The sequence below is a fragment of the Platalea leucorodia genome, assembly GCF_965183815.1.
Source record: "Platalea leucorodia genome assembly, chromosome: 6".
NCBI lineage: Eukaryota > Metazoa > Chordata > Aves > Pelecaniformes > Threskiornithidae > Platalea > Platalea leucorodia.
This window is the reverse complement of record NC_138828.1, coordinates 86,147,064-86,173,020: the sequence shown is the minus strand read 5'-3', so window position 1 is coordinate 86,173,020 and position 25,957 is coordinate 86,147,064. Positions and strand designations below refer to the sequence as shown.

At 46.8% G+C, this 25,957-nt stretch overlaps 1 protein-coding gene across 1 annotated transcript in view; it reads left to right on the top strand.

Annotated features, from left to right (window-relative positions):
• The window catches only part of ZNF638 (zinc finger protein 638), a 55,668-nt gene extending 30,061 nt beyond the window's left edge, over nt 1-25,607 (top strand). The window contains 15 exon segments of the mRNA XM_082315927.1: nt 179-346; nt 447-518; nt 2,913-2,965; nt 3,663-3,794; nt 3,950-4,078; nt 4,410-4,451; nt 6,262-6,402; nt 7,390-7,515; nt 11,686-11,732; nt 15,921-17,346; nt 17,964-18,029; nt 20,385-21,384; nt 23,471-23,563; nt 24,395-24,513; nt 25,295-25,607. Of these exon segments, the coding sequence (XP_082172053.1) occupies nt 179-346; nt 447-518; nt 2,913-2,965; nt 3,663-3,794; nt 3,950-4,078; nt 4,410-4,451; nt 6,262-6,402; nt 7,390-7,515; nt 11,686-11,732; nt 15,921-17,346; nt 17,964-18,029; nt 20,385-21,384; nt 23,471-23,563; nt 24,395-24,513; nt 25,295-25,354 (3,674 nt within the window). The 3' untranslated portion in view covers nt 25,355-25,607.
• Nucleotides 25,608-25,957: the final 350 nt, after the last annotated feature.

The window sequence follows — 25,957 nt, the reverse complement described above, 5'->3', positions numbered from 1 at the left end:
CGCTTGTTTTGTGAAGCTTTTCCTGTACGTACGTTTTCTGCCCGTTTGTAACGAGGGGCAGGAATTTGGATCTGAATATCTGGCAGAAAAACGTATAGCGTAGTTCATTCTTCTTTTGCAAATCCATTACTTTAATATATCGAAATGAAGAATGCTTTTTTCTGCTGTTACCTACCAGCACAATCTATAGATGAAGACCTTCAGAGCTCAACAGAAGCCGAAATGGAAGTTGGGGAAACTAAGCTGGCAGACCCAAAGAACATTACCGAAGGGGACAGGGTTACGGAGCCTGTGCAGACAGGAGAGGCTCAGTCCAAAGCCGTGACTAATCCTGCGCCTGTCCTAGGTAATTCTGTACGACAACGTCGTTTTTAAGTTACTTTGCTAGTTGTAAGTTATGTGAAGTTTAACATTGTGATGTCTTCTCAAATGTATTTGTTTTTTAGAGAAAATTGCACAGATGCCTCAGGTGGCGGCGTTGGATGTGGATGAGTTCAATGAAGCTTTAACTGATCAAGGTAAATTGTGAACTGACAGGTTTCTGTCCTAAACCTCTCTGCTGTTGTGAACTAGATGAGAATGCTTTTGAGGCCAGGAAATTAAGATGACACGGGATATCAGAAAAGAAAGTCTGTTCAAATAGGTTCACTAACCGAAAAATAAAACAACAGCTCATCGTGATGACTGAAGTGGCTAAAAACATCCAAGATTTACATCGTTCAGCGGGCATAGTATTTTTACCTAGACCTTTTCAGTGCGACATGGGGACTGTTATTTACAGCTGTTAGAGCCAAGGATTCAGGCTTTCTGTGTTCTGTTTACAGCTCCACCGCTAATTCTTTTAATCTCAGTTGCCTGCTAGAGCTGGTTCAGCAGATGCTATTTTTCCCCATATTTTATAACTGATTACAATAGAATAGAGTATTTCAGTTGGAAGGGACCTGCAACCATCACCTAGTCCAACTGCCTGACCAATTCAGGGCTGACCAAAAGTTAAAGCACGTTGTTAAGGGCGTTGTCCAAAGGCCTCTTAAACACTGACAGGCTCGGGGCATCGGCCGCCTCTCCAGGCAGCCTGTTCCAGGGTTTCACCACCCTCTCGGTAAAGAAATGCTTCCTCACGTCCAGTCTAAACTTCCCCTGGTGCAGCTCTGAACCATTCCCAAGCGTCCCGTCCCTGGATCCCAGGGAGAAGAGCTCAGCACCTCCCTCTCCATGTCCACTCCTCAGGGAGCCAGGAGTCGCTCCTAAGCCTCCTTCCCTCCCAAGGAGACAAGCCCAGCGCTGAATACGGCGGGGCAATCCCCTCTCCTGGCCGGCTGGCCGTGCTGTGCTTGCCCTCTTGGGCACCCTGCTGGCTCCTGTCGAGCCTGCTGCCGACCAGCACCCCAGGTCCCTTTCTGCAGGGCTGCTCTCCAGCCACTCCTCTCCCAGCTTATACTTGTGCCTGGCGTTACTCCATCCTAGATGCGGAATCCGGCATTTCGACTTGTTAAATCTCATCCCGTTAAGGCTGCCCAATGCTCCAGTCTGTCTAGATCCCTCTGCAAGGCCTCCTGTCCCTCAAGAGGGTCAGCAGCACCTCCCGGTTTGGCATCATCAGCAGCCTTGCTCATGGGGCTTTCAGCTCCTGCATCCGGGCCATCGATAAAAGGATTGAACGGACCTGGCCCTGAATTGAGCCCGGAGGAGCACCGCTGGTGACTGGTTGCCAGCCAGATGTAGCCCCATTCACTCCAACCCTTGGAGCCTCCTGGTTCAGCCAGTTCTTCACCAGTGCACCGTGAACCTGCTCATCCCACAGCTGGACAGCTTGTCCAGAAGGGTGCTGTGAGGGACAGGCTCCGAAGCCTTAATAAAATCCAGAAAAACTACATCCACCACCGTCCCGTCAGCCACTGGGCGGGTGGCCTTACCCTGGAAGGACATCAGATTGGTTGAACAGGGCTTTCCCCTTGTGAGCCCGGGTTGGCTGTGCCTGATGATTGCCTTGGTCTTTAAATCCCATTCGGTAGTTCCCGGTGTAATCTCCGTAATTTTTCCAGGCGCCGAGGTGAGACTCACAGGTCTGTGGTTCCCTGGGTCTTCCCTCACGCCCTTTTTTTGTGGGTGGGAATAGCGTCGGCCAGCTTCCAGGCCGCAGGGACCTCCCCGGGCTGCCAAGACCTTTGCTAGATGATGGAGAGGGGTCCTGCCCTGACGTCCGCCAGCTCCGTCCGAGCTCTGGGAGGAATCCCGTCAGGCCCCGAGGACTCGCGAACATGCACCCGATAGAGCTGTATTAGTAACAGGCCGATTCATGACAGGCTTTGTTTTAGACGCGGCGTAAGTGTATATTAATTCTCAGTTGCTAGGCAGGTGATGGTGGCGATACGGCGGGGCTGTAGTTGCCAAACCTGTTAGAGGTAGGCAGAAACCTTTTACAGAAGCGATCCTCCTTTCCCTGCGCTCGCCTGCCCTGTGTGATTGCTGTTTTCCTCTTTGCTGCCCTCTGCCTTTTTCTGAGCCTCTCACGCGGCACGGCGGACTTCTCCCAGGAAAAAGAAAGAAAAGAAAGATTGTGCGGACACGTGCTGGGCACCTCCATAGTCCCAGGGTGCCCACAAGAACGCCTTGTGGTTACGATGATTCAACCGTAAGGCCTTAATGTAAGCAAGGTCTTTGCATCTTAATTGAGGGATTTTAATTATTTTATCCCTACTTTAAACCGTTCTTTCTGGAAGCATTCATGTAACGCTGTGTGTGTCTCACCAATGTCATTTGTCGCTGTAAGTTAAAGGAAGGAATATTTTGTTTTTCACAGTGACGGTCGTGATAAAATGGAATGCAAGAAGTTCTTGAAGCTCTGCGGTATTCAAAGAACTCGCTGAACTACGAAACTAACCCATTCTTTTTTGTTTTTTCCCCTTTAGGAGCTCCGATAGCGACCGCGAAGAGTGAAGAGTCAACAGAACCAGCTGGCAAGGTCAGGCGGAAAGTGCTTGAGTCTGTGGGAGCTGTAAGCACGCGCTCGGTGCCGCTTCCAGGCGTTGGTGTGCTCTCCGAAAACCTCCGGTTCAAATCCCCGGCCCCTTACGTTCTTGTGAGAAACAGCGAATAGCTTATTTTCTCCTCGCTGTTTGGGGATTCGATAAACCTCTACCATTTCAGGGTTTGTTAGCTACACCAAACCTCCTTTTGTGCGCTGATCGTCTGCGTTGCCCTCCTGGGGGTTTCCTCTCTTTCGGTGCAGCACGGGCACGCAGGGTCCCGCGGTGTTCGATGCCTGGGCCTGGCGTGGATACAAAGCGGTGGCGTAATGACAGGGGGCTTTGGTTTACGTTTTTGATGAGGTAGCGTGAGACAGCCTAAGGTTTGTGCAGAATTAGCTTAGAGGTAGATACATCCATAATTAAGCAGTAATTAAGGTGGATTATGTGACATAATTAGAGAAAAGGGTTAAAAAAAATTGTTTAATGTGCTTTGCTACTAAACCCTAAAAAAGCTTGAATGGTCTTTGGTTTTGACGTAATTGCAAGTATTATAACGTGCTTTTAAGCAAATGCTTCATTCAGTTTAATGGTGGTTTTACATAGCAAAAATCAATGCCCCCTTCAGGAAAACAGCAGTTTTGCTTTAGAGTTGAAGAAATACCAGTAATATTTATTTCCATTTGATTCCAGGAGCTCGATGATATCTGCGTGGTTCTGATTTCAAACCTGCCTGAGAAAGGATATTCTGTTGAGGAAGTTTCCAACCTCGCAAAGCCGTTTGGAGGACTGAAGGACGTCCTCATTTTATCATCGCATAAAAAGGTATTCTAATTGGTATTTAGTAGCGTTTCTACCTAGCGAAGCAGCCAATGTGCTTTTAACAAATGCAAATGCGATAATATAGTGTGGCAAGCATTGATGTGAGATGCTTTTGATAAATTACAATTTTTTTTTAAAATTTTTGTTTCTTTTAAAAGGCATATCTTGAAATAAATAGAAAGTCTGCGGATTCCATGGTTAAATTTTACACCTGCTTTCCAATGTCGCTGGATGGAAATCAGCTCTGCATCAACATGGTGCCTCAGTATAAGACTATAAAAGATGAAGTAAGTAATAAGATATACTGAAATTCTAGGATACGTGATAACGTTTCAGTACAGAGCAGGATGTCGTATTTAAGCTGACTTTTATACACTGCCTGTTCCGTGCATTCTGATGGTGTGCTCTGTTGAGGACCGATTCTGTTAAATGTCTTTTTGGGCCCCGCTCTCCTGATACGAGAATAATGCAGATGTCAGAAGCGCTGATGCTGTTGATTTGATTAATAAAGCAGAAACTAAAAAGCTGGAAGTCAGTGACTGCCAGTTAGCTGCTGCTAGTGAAGCTTTATTTTACAGTTCAAATCTTACAATGTCCTTTTTTTTTTTTTTTTTAAAGGAAGCAATATTTACTGCTATAATTAAAGATTCTGACCCTAAGGTAAGTTGCCAGCAATCTAACTTTTCCTCCACGTGCTATCAAAATACGTTACTTTGAATGGGAATTAGTGTCCTTCATACTGAAATATTAGCTAATTGAATCATTATCTAAGCTTTCTCTTGAATTAAATGTTTATATGTGTTTTCGTGGGCGAATGAGCAGGGAATAGCATGAATAAACGTTCGCTCCGTTTAGCTCCGTGAGGCACGAAGTGCAGGGAATGAAACATTCAAGAGGAGCCCTTGGAGACCCTCTCCTTCTCTTATGTCCTTTTCGTGTTCTAGCACCGAGCTGCTGACCGCTGTAGCTTGGAGGGTGTGCAGTGTTTGATGCCACCCGTTTTCCCAGTGTGTTTTATAGGCAGATATTTTGGTTTAACTGTCAAAACTACCTCTCGTAGCAGCAGTAGTAGTAGCGTGTCTCCCTTATTATCCCTCCTGTTCCTTCACTGCAGACAGCGCAAGCTGGCAGTTGACGTATGAAGGGTTTTGTGCAGCTGTAGGCAGAGGTTAATGAAATTATAGCTTTTATGTCTTGCTTCTGTGAAAAGCATTTTCAGGATATTCTTGATAGAGGGTCAGTCATTGGGTCTGAATGTGCCTGGGCTTAAACAGCTGGCACAAGAACTTCACGAGAGCGACTTTAAGAGCAGCCGTGTCAGAAGGTAATTGTATTTGTTTAAAAAGTGTATTGCCAAGAGCCCTGCCGACAATAAATCGCTTTCCAAGAAACCCCAAGAGGCTTGAATTTTCAGTGGCAAACGGCGGGGGGATGTCTGCTTTCTCCTGCGGATCGCTGTTTGGCGCCGGCAGACCCATCGGAGCACTTACTGCCGACACCCCTGCTGCCGTGTCCTACTGCTGCTTCTGGTCTGCTTGTGGGGGAATATTTATTTTCTCTTCCTGGTAAAATCATGAATAATGGAAGAAAACCTTAGCGATTCTATGATTCTATGAAAACCATACCAGACCTGGAGCGGGGGGGAATCTCCTCCTTGTTGGGAGGGAGCGTTGTGTTTCGAAAAGACACACGGCTTTCAGGTATTTTAAGACAAGACTAAGATTTCAGAAGTCTGTTAGTGCCTTTGGACTTTGTGTCCCAGGGCCCTGCCCTTTGATGCAGCACAAAATGTTTGGTGCCAGGTTCAGCCCGGGGTTCTGCCGGCGGCGTTCCCTTCCCGTCAGCCCCCTCCTGCTCGGGGGAGGCTCACCGTCTGCTTCAGAGCCCGTCCCGCGGCGGCGATAACTCCGCTTGGAAACTGAGAAACACAAGAAATGATACTTGACCGAGGATCTTTCTGTTACTACAGACTGATCAAACCAAACTCCAACTTAAAAAACAGGATTGGAGCCTTTCGGATAGGTTTCTGTGCCTTGACCAATTCATAATCTGACTAGATAGTGTCTGCTTTTGAAAATGCCAAGTTTTATTTAAACTTCAGCTGTGTTTTGCAGTGTTCTTAAAGAGACTTGCTAGTTAAAAAAAAAAAATAACGCTCAGCCTGATCCTTTTACGTTTGTTATTCTTTACTGGGAAGTATAGCTGGTTCTTTTGATGCACTGCATAGAAAACTGGAAAATCCGCGGTGAATGTGAAAATGCGAACGTTGGATGTGTGTGAACGCTGTTTTTTGGTAAGACGGATGTGTGTGAATGCTGTTTTTTGGTAAGACGGATGTGTGTGAATGCTGTTTTTTGGTAAGACCTGAGTGATACAGCAACTTTCTGCGGGGCTTTTCTAACCTAGGTCAGTAGTCGCTAATAGAGCGTGTTACAGAGTTAGAGCAAGTTTGGTCATCGCTTTTCTTCAGGTAAATACCGAAACGATACAGAGCCAGTTTGTGCATCTCGGGAACTTGCCAGATGATGGCTACAGAGAACTTGAAGTAGTTTGTGTGGGACTTCGGTTTGGAAAAGTAGATCATTATGTTGTACTGAAGAATAAAAACAAGGTAAGTATTTTTTTTCCTATGGTGCAAAGTACCATGTGAGGGAAACAAAAATAAAAACCCCCATTTTTTTTCCTCTCCCAGTACCAAGAATGTTCTGCTAATGAGAGATCAAACTTTCTGACTCTCTCCCACTCGTCCTGAACAAGAAAATAGTTCGTCTTATTTGTTGGGGACAGTGGGAAAGGGAAAGAAAAAAAAACAACCGACCAAGCTTTTGGCTGTTACCTAGCCTGACCGATACAAGAAGAGTTTGGTGAGCACTGAAAGCAAAGCTTCCCACCTGGCTGGGAAAATTACTGACCTTTGACATTAGAGGTGTAAGTGGGGGAAAATAAGTTCCCGTTTGGTAGGAGACTTGGGGGGGAAAAAACCTGCGTTGGTATGAGAAGTGAAAATGTCAGAATTGCGGAAATCACTTTTTGCTTTGGGACACTTCAAAATGTCGTGACTCGATTTTCAGTTTTTTAAGTTTTGATTTTTTTAATGTTGCTGTTTTTGCACTTAACGTGGGATTTTTATTGTATGAACTAGATTTAAGTCACTGTGTGTACATGTATATTTTAACGATTAAAATGCGGTTGTGCTCCCGTTATTATGAGCTATTTTAAGTGTCCAGCTGCTGATAAACCGTAAAACGGGTGAAGATGCTTTTAAGAAAAAGGTGGTATTTTTCTGTAGCCGGAAGGTGGGACACGTGGGTAGGGGAGCTCCAGGCTCCGCTGTTGTGTGCTGGAGTTCTTTATTTAGTTCTGAAGATAATTCCAACCAGGAGAGATTTCTTCCTTCAGCCTCTCACTGTTCTCCCTATGCAAGATCATAGGATTTAATAAAAAAAAAAGGTGCTTATAGCTAATTTAAAATGAAGATGTTGAGGCCCTTCAGAAATACTAGCTATCCCGTGCTGTACCAGCTTAATTAAACTTGTTCTGCAATCCTGAAGCAAGATGAAGTGACAGCTATTCGAAGCTTGTGCTTGTTTTCTCGTAGGCGATTCTGCAGCTGGATAGCCCCAAGTCAGCCCGGTCGATGTACAGCTTCCTGAAGCAGTACCCCTACAACATGGGTGAGCACACGTTGACCTGTACGCTGTCACCCAGCGGAGAGGCTGCTGAGGTAAGACGTCTTCTTTCCAAGAATACGTTATTTTTCTGGAGTAGAGCCACCTTTCCACGAAGGGCAGCTCATGGTGACAACGTCAGTGTTTTCCTTCACTGTTTGCTGTCATCGTGGGTGAGAACTGGATCGGTCTGCGTTCTGGGATGTGGCATAGGTGTGAAAGTGTGTGTTGCTGTTTGCTTTTCTTCTGTATCTTTCTCTATTTTACAAACATATATAGAATCTCTATCATCTCCACCGACGAAAGTATTTCTTAATGAAAGGTGAAGGGAAAAAGGAGGAAAGCAGCTATTTAGTACTGGTTAGAAACGGATTGATAATTGAAATTAGTAGAGGTTTTTTCTCATCTAGTTTGATTCATCTTTAGCAGTTCATCTGCGTCAGTCCTCCTGGTCCGGACTCGTTGCCCTGTCAGCGTTGGTCTGTGTGCCCACAGCCGCTTCCACCCTCTCTCTTCCAAATGAACCCAGTATGGAGCAGCTCCCAGTTGGCTTCTGGGGATTCGCTGAAGGAACGGCAAGCTGCACCGCTGAACGCCAGAGAGGAGGGAGCTTAGTGCATGTTGCATTGGATAGATAGAGAGCTTTAAGCAAGAAACGCGAGCGTTAGCCGCATGCCAATAGTGTTCTGGCTTCCAGAGTGGGGAAGGTGAGGCTGCCGTGGCCCCTCTCACAGCCCGGAGGTAAAGTGCTGTTGACTCAGCACTCAAACATGAGGATTTTTGTATTTGGCTAGTTCTGCATGCCCTCGCCTTCTCATTTTTCAGTTCCTTTCTCATGTCCTGACCCAACAAAATAATTCCAATATTTGTCCAGTGAGCGACTCTCCATCTCTTGCCACATCTTCCAAACTCTGTTTATTGTCGGGAGATGCAGGTTGGCTTTTATTCCTCTGAATTCCAGCCAGGTTTGTTCTTCAAAGTTCATACATAACTGGGAGAACAGGGGCCAGCTAACCAGTTCAGTGTGAAGTGTATATGGTCGAGATTGAGACCAAAATGTGTATTAGGGTTTTTTTTTTTTTGTTTTTGTTGGGGTTTTTTTGCAGATTTTTTTCTTTTTTAATGATCATCCATGCGAATTCTGTTCTTGGAGCGCTCATTCCCTGCGGGTTGTAGTTCCCTGTCAGTGGCGGGACTTTGGGATGCCATTCCAACAAGAAGATGTGCCTGGAGGGGCAGGGCATCTTAAGGTTTTCTTTTCCCTTCACTTTTATTCATCACAGGGGAAGGTTTTTAACTTCAGGTGCCCAAAGATGACAAGGGCAGCAGTGCATTGCTTTAGCAGGGAGGGAAAAAAGTCACCCGGACGCGTACTTCTACTTACCATGCTGAGAACGCGGTCGGTATTATTTGCGCTGAGCATCAGAATGAATTTCAGCGCTTTTTTTTAAAGAACAGGTTGCGTACGGATCGTTGGCTTGTGTTGTAGTTTGTTCTCTATTGTGTTGTCGATTTCTTCTGCTTTTTTGAAAAGCAACCTTGTTTACAAAGTCTGTAGGGCAGCTGTACCGTCTTCAGGATTCAGGTTTTAGAGACGTACTGTGTCAGCAGAGATTTTTAGGTGTACGTTTCTGGTAGGGCTCTCCTGCGATAGTTGTCGAGTTGCGTCTGCGATGGTTTAGGACGTACAACGATGCACAACCAGGTGTGATCTGGGCACACGTGTTTTTCGAACGGATTCATCGTGCCCCTATCCAAGTAAATCAGCGGTTCCTGGGCAGGTGCAGAGCCTAGCCTGTGTAAAATCAGGTAGGTTTTTACTTTTTTACCTTTGAAATGTCGGCAGAGGTGCGGTGGTCAGCCTGCCCTCCCGGCTCTTCCCACCCCGTCGTTCTGGGCCTTTGTCCGTGGGCGAAGGGCCATGGTTGGTTTGTTAGGAGCGACCCTCCCGTTAGGTTTCAGCTAGCCTAGAGTCAATATAACAACGCTGAAAATGCTTCGTAATTACATATTTGATTCAGAGAACCGGTTTAACTTTCCGTATGTCAGGTGAACCTCCGATGTGGGGTGGGGACCCGCTGCAGGCGAGGTGCCGATAGCTAAACCCCGGTGAGCGCGGGTGCGTAGGTGCTCTTTTCTCCTCTCCCAGATGCAAGAGCCTGGATTGGATGTTCCAAGGGTTTTTCTCTCTCTGCTTTTCCCCGTTGCAGGGCCGATTCTCCCCATCGCTGACTCTCTTTGTATAAGACGAAATAGGGTCTTCTTCCAAGCCGCTTTATTTTGTATTTCAGTTTGTATAGTGAGCTTCAGATCGTTTTAAAGAACAAATTATAATTGTGTTTGTTGATGTCAGATGCATTTAAGAGTAATATCTTTTAGCTGAAGAAAATAACCAGATCTTCGGCTTATGAGCTTTTTCTCAAGTCTAGAAGATGTAAGTAATAAGGTCCCTTAGCACTGAAAATAGCAAAATCTCATTCATTAAAGTGCTCAAGCTAAGGAATGTCTGTCAAGGATGCATTGTGGGAGCACTTTGTGATGCAAATCCGCTTTTTATAGCTGTTCCCTATATCTTGTGTAGCAACAGAATAGCGTGCCTTTGTCGCTATGAATGTTTCATCGGAGCAGAGTTCAATGCCAACAAAGAATGGCATTCACACTCTGTTTTCAAAATAATATTTCTTTCCAGCTGCACCCTTTGGGTGATACAGGGTGCTTGTCTGATTTAGAGAGGCTGGCCAGCCAGATAGCAGTAACTGGTGCCAGTGGCACAGTAACGGCGGTAATGGAAGTGCTCGCTTAGTCACATCATGGTTTTGTTTCTGTAATTTTGCTGATGGGGTCTGTTGAATACTGCTGAAATAACAGAAACAGGGGGAAACTCCCGTAACAGTGCAGGAGGATGTGCAACTGGAGCGCAGAATCCTGAGCACGGCTGCAGCCGGCGTCCTTCCAGTCTTCGTCAACGCGGCTCTCGGCTTTTGCACAAATGTTAAAATAAATCCGTACTCTGGAGATACGGATAAAAATAAAGCTTAGGAGTGTATCCGAGATGGAGAGAGAAATGCCTGGTCACACTGATAGGTGGGAAAACTTGAGTTCTTCCATCTGTTATTCTTCGCTGCATTTTGGGTCTGTTCTCTTCTCCATCCTCCCGGTTGTGGTGCCAGCACCGGGGTTAGGCGCCTGGGTGCCGTAGCAACACTAAGCGCGTAGCTCCATCTGCCCTAAGCTGTTTTCTCTGGAAGCCTTTCATTCAGAAGCTAGTCTGAAGGAAAACCAAAATCAGTTGTAATTCATTATAACACGTTCAAATTACTTTTAGCACTTATCTCTGGAATGGGTGTTTTTAGAAAGGGAAAACTGAAGGCTTTGGGATTACGTGCATAAATAAAAGATTAAAGTGAATTCTGTGTGCACTGAATTTATCTCATGTTCTTTCTGATAGTGATAGTCTTCAGATTAGTTTGTCGAATGCCTTCAGAAAAGAGAGAGAGATTTCAACACTGAGTTTTTAAAGGTGGTGGTGTTTTTTTTTGATTGCTTGGACCTAGGCCACTCACGGTGAGAGCTGCAGAGCTTGCATCGTGTGTGGGTGTCTTTTTTCCAGAAGACATTATTTCACATTTATTCGACAAGTTTATTCTACATAACAGGAGGCAGAAAGGCATAGTCACCCTACAAGAAACGAACGCTACATTAGCAGGTTTTAAGGGATGGAAACTGTAGATAATTGCTTGTCTTGGAATGTAATTTGCCTTTAGAAAAGGTGTGCCGTGTGCTGTGTAACCCGTACCTGTCGGGCTGGCTGCGTTCAGCCCGAGCTCCGCGGCCGTCGGCACCCTCACCGCTACAGAAAGGAGGTGCTGTCCGGGAAAAGATGCGTTTAACATCCCTCTCCCTCAAATGTACCACAGCCTAAAAGCTAATTCCGCTCAAAAACGCGACGGCTCTGAAGGCGAGACGGACAAACCAGTGGTGTGCCACGTCTCCTGTCTGGCCGACGTCTAGTAAAATCTCTTACGCTGCCACGCGCTTTTATTTGTCATCTTAGGAAATACGTGTCCTGTGGGGAACAGTTTCAGAACAGTTGGCTGTCATTTGATCTTTCAGGTGATGCATGCCTAAATTTGGGTTCGCGGTGTTATTAATTAGCTGGGTTATGCAAATTCTGTGCCGATGCTTCTGGAAGTCGTCGATACTGAACCCTGATCTTTGCCTTTCAGGCTGAAGTTGTGAAAAAAGAACCGAAGGAGGAACCGAGCAAAGGAAGGTATGCCTTTCACGTATTTACGGTTTTTTTTTTTAAGTTTATCTGTGTTGTTCGTGGAGTGCGCATCCGCGATGGGGCAGATCGCCGAGCCATCTCCCTAACTAAGCTTGACGAACAGGCGCGCTGTGAGCTCCATCCGCTGCTGCCCGCTGTGCCTGCCTTCGGGCTGCTGCCCGGTCCGCGGGCGCGGGACGGGCGGCGTGCCGCTGTAGAGCTGCAACGTTTGTGAGTTCTTTGAAATCCGGGGCTTTCAAAGAACGTGGACAAATGGGGTGAAATCCCGTTTTCTGTGTAGTTTGTCGAGTTGTTATTGTTTTACTAATGATGGCCAGGATTTTACCACAGGTCCTGGAAAGTATGTTTGGAAATACATGTTGGTAAGACAATTTTTTGTTGTATTTAACCATGAAGGGATTGCTTTATTTCATCCTACAGCGCTTTTCTCTGTCAGAGCATCTGGCTCTATTGTTTCTGTTTCCAAACGCTAAAAATAAACTGAAACTTCCTTGTTTAACTTATTAACATTGCCTTCATGCTGTGATACAGGTCCCTGAACTGATTTTAAAAAAATGTTTAGATGCTATATTTACATCAGAACCTAGAAATGAGAAATGCTGGTTTTGGTACGTTCCATTTAAAGTTGTTTTACGGACGTCGCTTGTAGTAAAATTTCTAATTGTGGAGTAACTATTTGTTGGTTTTAGAGTCTTGATTATGTGTTTTTTATAAATGGATAGATCATTATAAGAGTTCTTGTTAACAAATATGACTTAAAACACATTCTGTGACTCAAATCCATATTTCTGGATAAGTTTTATCATTAAAAAAAAAAAAAAACAAACCAAACCAAAACTGTGTAATAATGCTCCTAAATTTTAATTTCAAGTAATGCCATTATACTATCATGGACTGTCACTATATTTCCGAAAAGCGTTGCTTTCAAAAGTAAACCCAGGCACTGCTAATTCAGCGCAGCTTCTGCTCGGGCCCCGGTCCCTTCTGGGAGCGCCCCGTGCCTGGCTGCCCCGGCTCGCCCCTCGGCAGAGGGGCCGGTAGCCGGTTTGGCTGCGGACGGCGGGCTCCAGCCAGCGCTGGTAATTAAAAGGAGTGGCTCGGATGAATCCCAGCTGCTGCCCAGCATCCCGCTGCGGCTGCTGGGCGGGTGGGAAAGCGGACCTTTTCACCTCCAGATAACGCTGTGCACCTTCTCCTTGTCTGAGGCAACTGTTTGCTCCTTGTAAGCTTTTGTGGCCTGATCAGTTATTCTTTTGAGTTACATTTTATAAGAAGCAGAAAAATATCTTAAATATTGCTATATATGGGAAGACCCTGTCCCGTGTTCCTGGGGAGGGAAGGAGGAGCAGAGCCTGGGGAGCAGAAGGGGCTGCCCTCCTGCTTGCCCGGGATGATGGGGCGATCTTCAGGAACAGCCTCTGGAACGCTTCTGGAAGCGCGGTGTTGCCCAGCCCGAGCCGGCCGCTCATCTGACCTTGCGGTGAGGCGACCGATGCGCTTACGGGAATGCCTCAGCTCTTTTCAAGGATGCTGATGCATTCTGTTGGGATTTGTTTTCTTCAGCTAAAATAGCTGAAACTTTTCTTGGCCAGGTTAAGAATCAAGGACTCTTTGCTCCTTTTAATCCTGAGCTGACGTGTAGGAAGCAGGTTGTGTCTCCGTGTGGCACAGCCCCTGTTCTGGCATTTCTAGGGCTGAGCTCTCCTCGCCTTTCCCCCTCCGACTCGGGCAGCAGCGGCTGCGTGCGCAGCTGACGCAGGGACGTGCTCTGCAGAAACCGAGCACCGGGTCTTCCACGCTAACTTCTGTGCAGGAAATCTGCCCTGCAGCTCTGCGTGCTGTTTCTGCCCCAATGCCTAACAGCTCTTTTAAGTGTTACTTCGAGCACCTCGATGCTTCATCAGGCCCGCTCACCTTTGTCTCTGCGCGTTGCTGCCCATGCAGAGCTCTCCTTCCGCTGCTTCGCAGTCCGGTTCGGATCTATCGGTGTCTTTTGGAGACCGTCAGGGCTTTGTGGAAGGCACAGGGTGGGTGTTGGCATGAAAGGAGACGTCAAGTCCCAAGGATTCAGAGACTCTCTCATCTGAATTGTGCAGAGGATAATACCTGTGTGCTGCTCGCTCTCAGCTTTGTAGTTAGTGTGTGGTTCCAGCGTTCACTGACCCTTTTCCATGCCCTGCAAGAAATGTATAAGCAGGGGCGGTGGGGGACAGCTTAGCAAGGCGTTAGAGCTTGTATTCAGGTAAGCTTTCTACGCATCAGTGACGAACGCGGGCTTTCAGAGCCGCACTTCTGGGCTTTGTGCTCTGACTTATCCAGGTGACGTTTTGCTACACAGACACGTGAGACGTAAATCTCAGTGGTCTGTAGGATGCTCAAATAGAAGAGAAAATTAACTGAAATCGTTTTTGCTTTTGGAACACAAACAATGTTTAATCGATGTCAAAATATCTTCTGTGTTGTGACCGAGGAAACCGATACTGTGGCACGAGAAGCAGATCAGCCCTGAGTGCTTAGCCCCTCCCGAGGCACGCTTACCCCAAAAGGTTTGCAAGTAACAAGTTTAAATTGATGGCAGGTCTGAGCAGCCCCTTAGAGACGAGCCTGATGCTGGAGTGAGCGAGGTTGCTTGTCGTTGGTAAGACTCGGGTCGCTGTGAGCTGGGCGCTCGGGCTCTGGAGGAGGTGCCCAGCACTTTGTGGGACGCGGCGGGGAGCACGCACACGCCCGTCGCCCTGCTAGGGAGGAGCATCTTCATAGCGTGCTGCAAGCCTCCATCTGGTGCATAGTCATGACATATTGCATCTACGCCGACTTTAAATTGGTGGTGTGAAAGATTTTGGAGCAGAATTCCTATCCCTTCCTCTCTCCTTTCGCATGTGGTAGCAGCAGAGGACGGTGCCCTCGGGTCCGGAGGAGACCTTCGAGATGGGTGGTTTTGTTGTGCTGGCACAGCGCAGTTGTTAACTGAGTTTGCCTGTTTTCATCTTTCTGTTGGCTCCACGTATTGTGTCTTCGTCTCGTTAACCCTCGCATCAGGCCGCTCCAAGACTTAACATTTCCGTCAGCGCTGAGTTCCATTTGAGCTAGCTTTCCATTTTCTTGCTGGCATCATGCTGGGAGCGTTACCAAAAGAGCTTCTCTACTCTTTTTCATTTTCATGAGGGTTTATACAAACGGGCACCCTTTATGCACATCCATCTCATCTATGGTTCTGAGAAACCATAGGGCAGGCTGCTCCATCGTGCATAACCGCTGATGAATTATGTGTGTTTGCTGCTTTTGTGTTTGTCCCGACACTTGGCGAGCCTGGCAGCAGCGGTGTTTGGGCACCTTTCCACCCGGAGGTGCGGGAGGCGTTGGGATGCTCGTTTTCTCGAGCTTTGTGGGAAAAGAGGCACAGACACCTCTAATTTCAGTGTCCCCCAAGATCACCTACAGAGGATTCTTTCTTTCAGAGAAGAATAATGCACTTACCGTAACTGAAGTTCTCTGAAAAGCGCTATCCTCTGCACTGCCATCTTGGGCTTTCTTATCCTGGGAGCTGACCGGGGGATGATGCAGTGGAGGGAGAGCCTGGCCAAAAGGAGCCTCCGGGCACGTGTTGTGCTCCCCGCTCTTGTGCGAGGTCAACGCAGTTTAAAACCAAAGCAACCCCTCCCTCCCCCCAAACCTGAACCCCCCCCCCAAATTAACAAACTTCAGACTCCTAGCTACTGGAAGAGTTCTCTAGGTTGGCGACTGCAGAGTCTGCTGTCTTCAAACGTAACAGCACTCTGGTAATCCCTTTATACAGGGAGACTGGAGGTTTATGTTCGCTGTGTACGCGCTTTCACAGTCTGCCTCGCATCAGGGGATCCAAATTTTAGGAGCTCGTGCCAGCGCCGAGGTCTCGGGGCCCGTCTGTAGCGAGTGCTACCTTGAGAGGTCTGGCAAGTCACGTAATTCAAAGTGTGAGAGGCTGGCGGTACTGAGGTGGATTAAACAGAAGCATAAAACTAATCAGCTATTCGCCTCAATATTTTTAACCATTTTAACACTGGTAGGCTAGATTTCCAAATGCTAAGCACTAATGCGTCAGGAAATCCCCCACCATTGGCGTCAAGAGGTTTCTGGTAACTGTAGAATTCTCAACATAGTTTGATTTCTTCTGTTTTTTTTAAATGCATTTAGCTCTGGCTTGAAAAAATATCCAGAGGGATCAGGAGTGGTGCAAACAGCAGCTGCTAATCCTCCAGTAGAGCCTAGTGTGGCAAAGAAAGGACCCATTTCCATCTCTAATGTCAAAGACGAGATGTCAGCAGTGCAGATAGAGCCCTCTGAGTCCCATCTTGAAAGAGCAGTAAGGGAGTCTGCTCCGAGACTGGCAGAAACGTCTGCGGAGAAAGCGGGCGCTGGAGTTGAAGCTACTGTGGCATCTGCCAAAGCCGCTGCTACCGAATCCTCTGAGGCGAAGTCGGAAGAGATGCTGCCGCCGCCTTCCAGCGTGGAGAAAGAAGAGGCAGTTAAAGATCGTACCGAACCAGAGCTGTTTGAATCTGCCCTTGTATCCGCGTCGGAGAAGGAAATTCAAGAGAAAGAGGAGGAGTTGTCTGCTCCTGCCGTTGAACGACCAGAAGAATTGTCCGATGCGGGCGAGGCCGGAGATGTGCCGTCAGGTCGTGCCGTGAAGCCGGCGGCAGGGGATGCGACAGGGGCCGTTGCTGAAGCGGTGCCCCCCGATCCTGCTGCAGCTTCAGCGGAGGTGGTGTCGTCGGTCGTCCCGCAAGCAAACGACGAGTCGGATGCTCCGGAAAAAAATACTGTTTCTGATGCTGTGCAAACCGAACATAGAACGTCTGTAATTCCGCTAACGGAGAAGAAACCTGTACTTCAAACCGGGGCGGCCGTGGAGAAGAAACTGGATGTAGCTGGAGCAGACACAGAGATGAAACCAGAAGAGTCTGCGCTCAACGTTGGAAGAGCTGCGGAGGAGAGCCCCGAGAAGCTTTTGGTCAAGACTGGGGCAGAGACAGAGAAGAAACTTGACAAACCTGTGACCAAGGCTGGGGCCGCTATGGAAGACGCTGCAAATGCCGTCAGTGAGAACAGCGAGGGAAGTTTAATCAAAGCCCGTCAAAATAAAGGAACGGGACCAGCGAAAGCTGATGAAACCCACGAAGCAGTTACGTTAAACTCCTCTCTATCTGTCAAGGAGTCTTCCTCTGTTGGTAAAACGATTTTAAAGGCAGTGGTGTCTCTTCTGGATATATCAAAGTCAAGGGTTCCGGTACGGAGAAATGAGCCTTCCCTGTGTAAAGGAGGGGAGCAGAAAGCTCCCTCGAAGCCAGAGACCCGAGGCCAAGCAGCGGCGGAGAAGAAAATCGCATCAAAAGAAGAGGGTCACCCACGACCCGGTAGCAGCCGAGCAAGCCTGGGAGATGGCAGCGGCAAATGTAAAGTGAGCAGAAGTTCTGTTGTTGATGGAAGGGGAGGCAATGGGAGGAATTCATCTCAGCAAGAGAAGGACTCGCGAGTGGAATCTAGGGCTAGTTCAAAACAGGCCCAAGAGGGAGAGAGTAGATCCTCCAGCATGAAGAAAGACAACAGCAGCAATAAGGTGAGGAGGGCAGGAAGGCCTGATCAGTAACTAACTCCATGCTTCTCTCAGATGTTGAGTATGGGACAATGAGAGTATGTTCCCCTTCCCTTTTCCATAAATCACTCAGCTGGTTTGGGCCAACAGACAAGTTGGAATAGCGAGATGGCGGGCAACCAGTTGCTTTTAGATGCAGCGTGTGCAACGCAAGTACGTAACTGGTTTGAAAATGCTACTTGGAAAAAAATTGCAGGAAGGTATTTTTGAAGCGAGTCTTTATTGAGTGTCATAACTTTATGTTCTTGGATTAGTTCTGAATGGGAATTAATAAGCTTTCTGTCCTTTTGTGAGCTGACATTTGCTTTGTCAAGTCCTGCACAGACACTGGTTACTGAAAAGAGGCTCCTAAGCAAGGTGTTACCTGTGACTTGTTGCTAGAGACTGTATGCCTGGACTCTACCACTGACGGTTGGCTTAGTTCTGTACTTGCCAAGCATGTGATCAGAAGCAGCAATCTGGACAACTTAAAAAAGTTCATTAAGGGAAAAAATAGCTGATTTTCTTAAAATTATTTTTTCTCTCGCGGACAGGTTAGTTGGCTTAACTGATTTCATGTGAACTTTTGTCTGATTTTGCAGGCTTCTGTTGGTGGCAATACTAAAACTTCAAAAAGCGGCACTAGCAGCAGTGCAAAGCAGAAGGAGGTAAGGATGTCACCGTAAGTGAGCTTAACGTCGGATTGTCTTGAAAGTGTGTGTGCGTACTAAGAAGCTTGAGCGTCCTTCCCTAGGGAATTTTTTTGTATTACTCGTTGTTACTGCCTGTGGGCATAAAGCTGTAAAGTGAAGTCATTTGGAAGAGAAACTTAATTCAGGAAGCTAGTGTTAAGAGGAGGTGTTTTTTGGTCTCGGATATCATTTGTTTGAGAGAGGGAGAATTAACTGATTGGCTCTCCAGTTGCCCGCAGGAGATCTTTGTTCCTCACCGCACTTGTGAGAAGAGAAAGGAAGGCTGAGGTCTTCATAAATGATTTTGTACAACAGGAGGTAATCAGAGCATCTCCATCCCTGGTACCTCTTCCATGCAAAGGTATTTCCAGCGGGTCCTGCAGAGCGAGGATTTCTGTACGTTTTTGGTGCAGAGGAGCTTGGGAGCCTGTAGGCTCAACTGCTGAAGAGTCTGCGTTTTTACAGGAAGGTGAAGAGCGATACACCCTCTCTCTGTTAGACAGCTGGGGCTTTGGGAAAGAAAGGCAGAAAGAAGGTAATAAAAATCCATATGATGAGTTTATAGAAGGAGCATTACAGGATCAAATCGAAGATCTCTCGGGTGAGTAGTGGGTCCCGATGGAAAAGGGATTTCTGAGGCAGAGACCTGAATCCTTTTGGTAATCTTAATCCACGTAAACTACCCGCATCACCAGCACGGTGTGTTTGTGGAGTTGATGGTGCTGATGGCAGTAGAGAACACTTTCATATCTGATGTTCCAGATGTGTTCGTTAATCCCTAAGAGGAAATTCTGCACCCTTTGAAAAAAGGCTTTGTAATGTCAATTAATTCTTCCTGCTTTAGTCTTTGCTGTTAGACAGCTGATAAGCACCAAGACCTGTGTTCTGCTTTTCATGGAAGAAAAAATACAGTAACGTCTGATTGCAGTTGAACTGTAACCAGATATTTTCTTTCTTTTTCTTCACTGTGCCCACCTTGCCTTAAATATTCCTCAAGCTTCTGCATCAGAATGTGGGTGGAGGCACGCATTATTCCTAGTATTTGCTAGCTTTTTTTAAAAAGAAAGGGAGGAAAAAGCATGTAGCCTTTGAATTTCAGATTACTCTTTCTGCCGGAGGACTCTTTTTAGTATTTCTTAGCTGCAGTCTTACTCTCTGACGGAGGAAGGTTCATCTTGCCTTGGCCTTAAAGTTCTGTGTTGACAAGGGTATTTTCACTCTTGTGTTGGATACCGACCAGTATGTGACGGCAGGATGGAATGTGTTGCCAAAAAAAAAAAAATTTCAGAATCATTCATTGAAGAAATTGAATGCATAATTTCGGGTGCAATGGGTATTTGGATGTGTTTTAATGTCTGAAATTAATTTATGAATTGACTTAAGTCCCCATCTTATCCACCTTATTCTACCGTCCTGATTATAAATGCGTAGCTCTTTTACAGTGAACAAAGTCTAATGCTCTGTTCCAAAACCACGACTGCCGTCTTTTCAGAGAACCTAAAAGCAATTTGGGTTAATCCACTCTTTTGTTAAATTCAACATGTATACATACATCCTCCTCCAGATGTTCTCAGCTACATACAGCATTAAATTGCTGCTAATTCTTTCTGGAATACATGTCCTAGAAGAAATTGTGTGAGCCCTGATGGAAGCTGGCGTGGTCAAACCGCAGGGTAGGAGCAGTTTTAGGTGCAAGACGTGCTCCAGTAAGAGCGTGCCACCGACTGAGGTTCAGTGCTGGAGCCCTTTCCCGGGCCGGAGCGTAGGGCCGTCGGAGAGCCTCTCTGAAACAGAGGTCTTTGTTAGGAGATGGAAACCAAAGAGGCAAGATAAAACAGTGAGTAGTCATCAGGACGCAGGGCGACTTTGCTGGATCGAACCGTCCAATGTCGTCTCCTGTTTTGCAGCAGCGGCCAACGGCATGTGCTTAGGGAAGGGAATGAGATGTTGACACGAGATAACAGCGTGTTGGAAGGATACCGCGGAGTTTCACTAGTCTTCCTGCAAGTGAGGGCAAAAATATGCATGAGTATTCAGGGCATCGGCCCAGTTCTTTTCATAGACACAGATTTTTTCTATTCGTCCGCTGTGTTTTTGAAAAATGCTTTGGGTGTCTGAATTGAATCTGCTTACTTAACACAAATGCTGGTAATGAAAACTCTTCCACGTGAGACTGAAGGCCTGAAAATTGTTTTCTACCCTTAAGTTGCCTTTTTTTTTTTTTTAATCCCCTTCAGCCAGGGTCAGCGTGCAGGTATTTTTCGGTAGGCGCCCTGCGGATGGAGGTGTTTGTGTTAAACTTTGTTATCTTCACATTTTTACACTTCCTAGGAAGAAGAGCTGTTTCCATTTAACCTGGATGAATTTGTTACTGTGGATGAGGTCGTAGAGGAAATCGAGTCTCCCGTTAAAACACGGCGAAATCCACCGAGGGGAAAGAGAAAAGATGGTGCTAAAACCAACTCCTCTTCTGAGCCTAGCTCTAAGAGGAGGAAAGGGAAAAGCTCCATCGCGCGCATTGCCGAAAGCGAACTCTCTTTTGTCACGTTGGATGAAATCGGTGAGGAGGAGGATGTGGCCGCACAGCTGATGGGAGTTGCTAATTTAGAAGCGCTCAGTGACCCGCAGGGCCTGGTTGTCGTGGATGAAGTGATGGAAGAGGAAGAACTTCTGTCAGAAGCGGTAAAGGATCCACAGTCGCTTGTTACTTTGGATGAGATATCTGAACAGGAGGACCTTGGCTCTCACAAAGACGTCCCTAGGTCGGTTTTTGAGGAGCAGGATTTGAAAGCCGAACCCTTGGTAACTGTGGATGAAATCGGCGAGGTGGAAGAGCTGCCTCTGAACGAGCCTACGGACCTGAATATTGAGGATGTGCTGAAAGAGAAGGAGGACGATAAAGTGGCTGCTGAGGATCCTGGAGACGGTGCATCCTCTCAGGTGCCTGATGATCCCAGTGCTTTGGTGACGGTAGATGAAATACAGGAGGACAACGAAGATAACCCTCTAGTGACTTTGGATGAAGTTAATGACGATGAAGATGATTTTCTGGCTGATTTCGATCGCCTGAAAGAGGAACTAAACTTTGTTACAGTAGATGAAGTTGGAGAGGAGGATGAGGAAGAAGAAAATACTTTCCCAGGGAAAAATCTGAACGAGGATGAAGACGACGAAGATATTGTTGCCGTTGCAGGACCAGAAGAAGAAGAAATTGCTGCCATTGCAGGACCAGAAGAGGAGGATATTGTTGCTGTTGCAGGACCAGAAGAAATGGAAATTCTAGGAGATATGAGTGCAGAAGAAGAAATTACTGCGATCTCCGAGTCAAAAGGTAAGGAACCTCTCATAGTTTCTAGAGGGGAAATAGAAAATAAGATGCTTGGAGTCAGTGCCACACACAGAGAGATCCTGGTAGCAAACAGAGGCAACTGAAAACCCCACATTTTTGACGAAGTTAATGCAAGAGATGCTGGGGGGAAAACGGAGACTGAGCGTGAACAACGGCCTGAAGGTGGGGTATTTTATTACTGCATTTTACAATGCATCTTTCTTTTGATGTAAAATGAAGCTGCGTATTGATTTGAAGTGTTCATCTGGTGTTTAGGACGGCTAAAACTGGGGAAAATAGCGCCTTTTCTCACTTTTAGTGCAAGGCCTGGTAAACTACCTGAGACAGATGGTTTATAGGCTGTAATTACAGGGCCAAACTTCAGGAAGGTGAGTCAATGAAACAGGCACACAGACACAAAGATGTAACAGCTTCCAGGCTGGATCTAGAGGAGAAAATGTAGAACAACCTCTGTAGCATGGAATTAGCAAGGGGTTAAGGAAGTCTAACGCAGAGCCACGTAGGGAGAGCTATATATAACCCACACACAAGAAGAGTTTTGGCCAAAGCGTGGGTGCAGTCCGCTCGTCTCGGGTTTTCTTTCCGTCTCCGCTGATGCGGCCGAGCGCTGACACAGCACCTTTTCTCCTGATGTTTTGGAAAAGCTTTTCTCCCGTCTCAAGCTCCCTGCGTGGCAGAGGCGACCGGAGTAGTGCAGATACGGAGGAGCTGCAGAAGCGGCAGATATCTTGCTTAAAACAGAGTATTTTAAGCGTCAGTTTCTAGAAACGTTAGGAAAGGGATTAGTTAGGTCTATACACACTCCAAAACTATTTAAATGTTGTATATTGTTTTAATCTTGTTGATGTTATAGAACATAAGTGTCCCCATGATTAACAAAAGCATTTAGTGAAAATGCAAGGTATTTTCTGTGTTCTGTTAGCAAGTTAGCTGTAAAAAGCTCTCTTAAAATATCCAAGCTCTTGTGTTGATTTCTGATCTAACTGGTAGTGACAAATCATAATAAATGTATTTGATACACAGAAAATCAGTGATTTTAGTTCCTCTCTGTATAGTAAAAACCTCAGGCAAAAGAGGTAGGCTTAGGAAACGACTCGTTCCTCCCGAGCCTGAGAAGCGGACCAAGAAAACTGGGAAGGAGAGGTTAAAGCAAGTAAAACCGTATTACTCGAGTCGTAAAATCTGATTCCAGCAGTGAAATAGGAAGGAGTTTATTGACTGCCTCGGGCCAGCGGTGCAGAGGACGGCAGTCAGCCCGCAGCTGGTGAAGAGCCACACGGCAAACCCGACACTTCGCGCGCCGACGATGCGGCGAGATGCTCGCCATCGGCTGAAACGTCTCGGGGATGCAGGAGCGATGCTGTCTGTTGCGTTCCTTCGACAGCTTTTGTTATTAGGGGAGAGGATTTATTGCGTTAACCTTCTTTGGGACGTATTGCTATCTAATTATTGGAACATGAAATTAGAAAGAAAACAGATGTGTTTGATGTGTGACTCTTCACCTGCCAGCTGGACTGCTTTGATAGTCTAAAAACCAAACACCTTCTTTATTTTGTAATAGAGGAGAGTGGCAAACTCCTTGTCTCCAGAAAAATCTTAAAAATGTTGATTTTGAGCTTTCCTTAGAGCTGGTGAATCTGCTAGCACACATTTGGTAGGCTTTGGCTGGTTCTGTAACAAAGCTGAAATGCTGCTGTTGGGCCTTGAGCTAGGTTAATTCAAGACGGCTCGGTAGCTTGTGTTACAGAGAAGTTGAGATTTTTGTGACCGTAACCACAACGCTGGTTTGAAGCTGCTGGCGAGGGCCGCGGGCGACGGCAGCCGAGAGCGGCGCGGCGCGCTTCGGGGGTCGGTCACCGCAGCAGCGGGGCCGTGGTCGGGCGTCTTGCCCGCGGGACTGATGTCAGGAGGTCCTGAAAATTCCTCTATGGAAAGGCCAAACCCAGCAGTGCAGAAAACAGGACCGTAGAGGGGGTGGTTTTCAAGCAGTGACGGGCCATTATGGTGCGATACAGAAGAGCTTTAAACGAGCAGCTGCCTTTGTTTAATGCGCATTTATGGCCTCCAGTAGATCAGCTGGGATCAGAAGATAAAGAACCGGAGTCGAAGCGGAAGAAAACGGCTTCTTCAAATGCATCAAAGACGCAGAGTACTCCAAAAGGTAAAACCAAAAAAGCCCACCCGAAATGCTCCGGACTTCTCCTGCTGAAGGCGGCTTTCGTGCCCGTTGGGAAAGGCCTCCTTGCCTCATGAGCACATTTAGCTTTGAAGTCGTGGCCTGCAATTTGTGTTTTTATCTTGGCTCCTACAAACTGCGTGTTTAACAAGTTTCTGCTGTTGGCTTAATAGCAGCAGCAAAGTTGAAAGTTCTTTTTTTGCTGAGATGGAATTTAGAAATATAGGCTAGCGTATTTATAATTGGCACAGCGCAGTGCAGTATCTCCCCACTGTTCTATCCTGTTACGAGTTTTATTGCCAACTTCCAATGTATAGAAACGAGGGAACTGCTGACATGGTTTTAAAAACGTCCGCGTGTATGTATGCTAAGATCCTCATCTACAAGACTTTTTATATAAAACTGCTGATAACAGTTGAACGGCAGAAGCAGTTGCTAGGAAAACAGGGATCCTTGCCTGGTAGCTTGTGTAACGTTCTCTGCGACAGAACCGGCTTGCGTAACGCGCCGCAGGACAGAGGTTGAGCCTGGCAGACGAGTTGTGTATACCGTACTTTTAAGGCCAAAAGACGCTGAGGGAGTTGCCGTGAGCTTCGGATCCAGTTGGCCTGGTCACAGCAAAGAATGTGGTGGTCTCTGTTTATTGCAAGTAGGGCAGGTGACCACCTCGGGTTAGAAGGCTAATTTTTTTGAATACTGAAAAAATGTAACTAACTTCCAGTAATAGCAAATTGTACAGATTTGGTTAAAGGAGTCTGATTTTGTTTGTTTGTTTTTTTAAAGCTGTGTTTTGTTAAACGTGTGCTGTCTCCTCAGATTTGGATTACCTAGTTCCAAAGGCCGGCTTTTTCTGTCAGATCTGCTCGCTCTTCTACGCAGATGAAACATCTGTGAAAAATCACTGCAAGACACCGCTTCATCAGCAAAACATGGAGGTAACGCTGAAGCTTCTCCAAACGCAGAGGGGAGAAACGAATATCGTTCTCAAAACGTTGGCTTTAACGAGTGCTGATCATTTCCTAGTGGCGTAGGGAGCTCGTGTGAACACTGCAAGGCGTTTTAGTTTTAAACTCGGACACAGATACTGTTAAATCACTCAAGCTCATCACCTCATCAAGCCTTGGGGGGATAGCTCTTGGCTTCCCTTCATTTTTAAGAAGTGATTTTTAAAAACTATGCAGCGTTGTGTCCGAAAGCATGGTTTTGGCAGGTTTCCCGGCTTGCTGAAGCTGCAGGCTGGCTAAAATACCCGGCCGATATGAAATGACCAAAAGCTCAGCTTGGCGGCCAGAAAACAGAGCTTTTCTTACGGAGGCGCTGACGCGAGGGGTAGAAAAGTGGGAAGATATTTATCGATGTAGGCTTTTGTAAGGTGGGCGCAATGACTACACAGCCCCTGGTGAATACTGAATAACTATTTTTACGTTTCGTGCCCAGGCCCGGGCGGTGTCTTTTCACATCAGGTGAAAGCCCGATACCCAGTATTTTGCCCCATTCCGCTCGGGAGCTTCCCCGCTCCGTGACTCCGTGTGTGTCGGTTTGCGAGCAAAACTTTGGGGTGGTTTTTGGCACAGATCACGCGTTACCGGTCTAAGGAGTGGGCTGGCTTTTGGCCAACGCATGTACGAAACCTGCACTGGTTTTAGAGCGTGATCGTGTTGCCGCCTGAGGAATAACGTGGGGGTATCTTTTCACTGGCTGCCCTTATTTCTGCAGAAGTTCATGGCCAAGCAGAAGGATGAGGATAACGATGGGGAAGAGCGGAGTTCGAGGTGATCGGAGGCAAGAAGAATCCTTTCAGTGAATTACATTTAGGGTCCAGTCAATTTTGTGTATTTTGTTATGATTTAATTTGTAATTTTGTTTCGGAAACAAGCATTCATGTTGTGTAAATTTGAGCTCAGTATAGACAGATTAAAAGAAAAACGTCTGGTGGCTTTGATTTGTATATCAAACCACCTGACTTGGAAGAGACTTCTTTTACAAGTGTCGACATGAAATAAATGTTCTTACTGTATAGTTAACACCAGGGGATTGCGTTTGGTGTGATTTGTTGTGTTCTGTTAACTCTGGATCGCAGTAGAGCCTAGGAGGGGGCTCATTCCAGAGATCTCTCTCCGGTGCCGCTTCCCAGAGCTCTCGGCAGGCGACATGTCCCGGGCTGCGTGTGCCCCGCGCTGCCCCAGCGCGGTCACCCTCCTGGTGAAGACTGCAGCGATCCTGTGGATCCTCACGCTCCCTTCAGCCGTCTTTTTCCCGCGGCCCCTGCGGGCTCACCATAGGCTTGGGAAGATAAAGCCGAGGCGGGCGAGGGGAGCAGCGTGCCTGTCGTTGCTGCGGTCAGCCAGGGAGGTCACTCTCCCTCGCCGTTTCTCCCTG